This window comes from Contarinia nasturtii, unplaced genomic scaffold (assembly GCF_009176525.2).
Source record: "Contarinia nasturtii isolate CC-2019 unplaced genomic scaffold, AAFC_CNas_1.1 Cnas_scaffold_971, whole genome shotgun sequence".
Classification (NCBI taxonomy): Eukaryota; Metazoa; Arthropoda; class Insecta; order Diptera; family Cecidomyiidae; genus Contarinia; species Contarinia nasturtii.
This window is the reverse complement of record NW_022198318.1, coordinates 1-4,635: the sequence shown is the minus strand read 5'-3', so window position 1 is coordinate 4,635 and position 4,635 is coordinate 1. Positions and strand designations below refer to the sequence as shown.

The following is a 4,635-nucleotide window of genomic DNA, read 5'->3' as shown; positions in this document are numbered from 1 at the left end:
GACAAAAAAGAATAAGAGATGACCATGCATGAGTTGGTGAAAAATGTTGTGCAAACTTTATCATCAACGAAATTGATAACATCAACGAATTATTCGCTAGAAAAATGTTGAGTACTTTTCGCAAACATGTTGACATCAAAGAGATATAAAGAGATATCAAATAATGCGAGTTTGTATCAGTTTTGCTTGGAACATCAATTGGAACACAGACATTTTCACCGTTAATTTTGATTTACATCGAAAGCAATAAAAAATTGTTACTGAATTATTTCCAAAAATCTAATCGAGTGACAAAAATTTAAATTAATCGAAGAAATTTTTTGTTCAAACAATTTATTGTGAATTACAATTAACAATTTTCATCGCTCAAGAAAGATTTAGAGAGTGTGTTTCATTGAATAAATAGAATGCAGACGTTTCATTGCATTTGCATTGTATTGTTGTGTGTTGCGGCCATAAGTGCATATCCGCAACCAAATAAGACAATCGACTCAAATTTAGATTGGTGGAAGAATGGCGTGTTTTATCAGATATATCCCCGTTCATTCAAAGACAGCAATGGCGACGGTATTGGGGACATTCGAGGTATTATTCAAGAATTAGACTACTTGAAAGATTTGGGCATTGCGGGCGCTTGGCTTTCACCAATTTTCAAGGTATGAGACCATTTTTGGTAGACCATTAGGTAGACATATTTTCAAGGAGGATTTTTTTCAGTAATTTCATATGCTGTGCTGCACAGCCTGTGCATTTCGTTTGGATTTTTGTTTGAATCTAAAAGTTTTTTTCTTCGAAATAGAGTCCAATGGTTGATTTTGGCTACGACGTCGAAGATTTCTACGAAATTGATCCGATATTTGGTACGATGGCTGATTTGGAAGAATTATTTCGCGAAGCAGCGAAACGAAATTTGAAAATATTTTTGGACTTTGTGCCAAATCACGTATCAGATAGACACGAATGGTTCAAAAAATCGGTAAAACGCGAAGGAAAATATGAAAACTATTACATTTGGGCCGACGGGAAAAACAATAACACATCGCCGCCAAACAACTGGGTATCAATTTTCTACGGTCCAGCTTGGAAATACAATGAAGAACGAAATCAGTGGTACTATCATTGCTTTGGTAAGAAAAACCCAACAATAAATGGTCAAAACAAATGTTTATTTTCGTTCATTCTCTTCATACTAAAGCACCCGAACAACCGGAACTAAATTTACGCAATGAAGACGTGTTAAAAGACTTATACGATGTGCTGATATTCTGGCTCGAAAAAGGTGCCAGCGGTTTTCGAATGGATGCGCTTAATTTTCTGATTGAATTTGAAGATTTACGTGACGAACCTCTCTCCGGTTCAACAACCGATCCAAATTCATTTTGGTATACAACGCACGAATATACCTTAAATTTGCACGAAAACTTCGATATTGTTTACAAATTCCGTGATGTAGTCGATAAATACCAAAATGAACATCCAGAAAAAGAGCTTGTTTTAATGGGCGAGGCGTATTCAAACGATACAGATTTTGTGAAATTTTATGGTGGCAGTAAAGGAGAAAAAGGCTTACAAATTCCATTTAATTTTGTGTTAATTTCTTCAATGAAAAGATATTCATCGGCTAAGTCTGTCAAAACGGTTATAGACAATCGCTTAAATATTATTCCATCTGGTAAAATACCCAATTGGCAAATGGGTAATCATGATCATCCACGCATTGGATCACGTTATCCAGAACGTAGAGTCGATGGATTTAACGCATTGGTGCTGACTTTGCCAGGCGTTGCAGTTACTTATTATGGAGAAGAGATCGGAATGATCGATAATCGAAACATATCATTCAGCGAAACAGCTGACCCACAAGTGACAGTACTTGACCCCACTTCCAACTGGATGGAACGGTCGCGAGATCCAGCACGTAAGTGATTTTCTTACGGAATTTTCGAAACTCACAGAAATTAATGAAAGTCCATTTTATAGGCACACCATTACAATGGGATGCAACGAAGTTTGCTGGTTTCATGCCGCAGAATGCAACAGCCAAACCATGGTTGCCAATTCATGTAAATTATAAAGAATTGAATGTGGCTGCACAAAAAAAAAATCCACGTAGCACATTGAATTTCTACAAGCGCCTAGTTGAACTCCGTAAAGAAGACGCATTTGCCGCCGGTTCGTTCAACTCGACTGTTTTGAATGAAAATGTTTTCGCTTATGTCAGGTAAGATAGATCCAAAGAGAAAAGAGATTCCTCAGATTCAGACTAGTAATGAATTGATTTGTTTGCAGAGAATTTGAAGGGAGTGACACTTATTGGGTTCTCATCAATTTCGGTGATCGTGCAGAGAAAATCGATATGACACAAAGCAATTTGGGCACAAACTTCCCAGAAGAATTTGAATTGGCAGCTGTCAGTCCTGACTCATGTCATGAACAAGGGTAAGTAGTTCACGCATATTTCACGTGCCTTTCGTTTCATTTTCTATTTCGATCTTGCTTTTTGCGCTATCTAAATTACCTATCGCTCCGTTATTACTTATTGCTAAAGAGAAAATAAGTACAGAAAAGGAATGATAGTGGTAAAAATAAAGAAATTGTTTTTTCTTCTGTTTGCAGTGCCAAACTGAAAGCAACCAAAGTCGTCTTGGGCAAATACGACGCAATTATTTTGAAAAGTGCCATTTCTTCATCTTAAATCCAAAGCATCGTATCAACTCTCACTCATGATGGGTTTTCAAGGCGGTTGGATTTTGCGAGCGCCATCTCTGAGTCCCAATACAAACGAAAGGGAAACTTTACACATTTGGGTGTTCGTTTATATATTTGTCAAACATTGATATCTGTCAAAAGAAACAACGTAAACAACACGAAGTGAATATTTTTCTGGTGAACTATCGGTATTATTGTAATTATTGCAAATTAAAAATTAAAAATGTTGACAGCTCTTTTTTTTTCAAAAAACCGGAAAACCAATACATTAATATTGACTTCGTGTTGTTTACGTTGTTTCTTTTGACAGATATCAATGTTTGACAAATACATATTTTCTCCACGTAACCATCTCTACATGGTCTACAAGGCAAAGTTACCTCATAATACGAGAATCATATAATATAAAATATTTGTGTGTTTTTCCATTTTTTTTTATTTATAATAAATTCTATTAATTATTTCCTTTATTACTATTGCAAAACTTATTGAATTTATACCATTTTAACAATTTTGGCAATGAAGACCTTTTTTGCCTTTTTTTTTTGACCGAGAAAATTCTTCCGATTTGCTAGGGATTTTCGGCGCCCCGCATTATGGCCACGCATATTTTTTCGTTGGCTATAAAGTAAAATTCACGGTGGCCAAAATGTATTTATTAAAGAATCATTTTTGGCCACACGGCCAAAATGATTTTTTTTATGGTGGTCAAAATGTATTTCACAAAAAGTCATTTTTGGCCACCGTTTTAAATCTAATCTCGTGCATATTTTTCAAAAACCTTAGCCAAGACAAATTAAAATTAATGGGAGAGAGGGTTTTGAATGGAACACAACACTGAACGAGCGCGCGTGAAGGTCTTGGGTTCCATTTTAAACCCTCTCTCCCATTTTTCCAAAGCCTCAGCCAAGTTAAATTAAAATAAATAGCGGAGGGGGCTTAATATAGAATTATTTTTCTGAATTCCAAGCCAAATATTTTAAGTTATTTCATTACTAAGTCTCGCGGCCAAAATTGACATTTAACGGTGGCCATAATGTGCACACTAAAAATCATTTGAATTGGCAGCTGTCAGTTCTGACTCATGTCATGAACAAGGGTAAGTGGTTCACGCCTGTTTCACGTGTCTTTTGTATCATTTCATATGTCTAACTTGTTATTTTTTTTTTTTTTTTGCGTTATCTAAATTACTTATCGCTCCGTTATTATTTGTTGGAAGTGAGAAAAGGATGGGAAAATTGAATGGTGGTAAAATAATAAAAAATATTTTTTATTTTCCTCCTTCTATTTGCAGTGCCAAATTGAAAGCAACTGAAGTAGTCTTGGGCAAATATCATGCACTTATTTTGAAAAGCGCTGCATCTTCATCGTGATCTTTACATTAATCGGACATTTGGTGAATTAGACGTTGAGTGAATAATCGCTGAATAAAATGAAATTTTATAATATTTATAGTTTCTCTTATACCCAGTGTGTTCCTAAGTTAGTTTTCTACTATTTTTATAATCTTATTAGGGAATATACGAAATTTACAAAAATATCTTGTCAATAATTCGTTTCATTTGTAAAGGAAGATCACTCCTCCGAGTTGAACGATTTCATCAATTGAAATGATAACAAAAAAGCGCCGTTATTCATTATTAATTAAAAAAAAGAACTCGAGTGCCTATATGTCACAAATGTACTATGTACTAGTCTTCTTATAGATAAGTTTCGTACTCATTTCTTTCAATCGAATCAATCAATTGATTTTTTTTATACAATAGATGTTAACATAATGATTTACTGTCCGTCTGCTGTCATGATAAGAATACATATTGAAATCACTGTCCCGTGATAATGTGAATTGGTCATTGGTACCGGTTATTTTGGACATGATCGAATCTTTGATTGATTCATTTTTTATCAAACAAAACTGACCAATTT

General features: G+C 34.7%; 1 protein-coding gene across 1 annotated transcript; it reads left to right on the top strand.

Annotated features, from left to right (window-relative positions):
* The first annotated feature begins 185 nt into the window (after window positions 1–185).
* Window positions 186–3,133, top strand: LOC116343132 (maltase 2-like). Its single transcript, XM_031771043.1, has 6 exons — window positions 186–656; window positions 800–1,127; window positions 1,196–1,918; window positions 1,981–2,221; window positions 2,290–2,439; window positions 2,617–3,133. The coding sequence occupies exons 1-6, from the start codon at window positions 408–410 to the stop codon at window positions 2,693–2,695; spliced, it is 1,770 nt and encodes a 589-aa protein (XP_031626903.1). The 5' UTR covers window positions 186–407; the 3' UTR covers window positions 2,696–3,133.
* The last annotated feature ends 1,502 nt before the right edge of the window (window positions 3,134–4,635 follow it).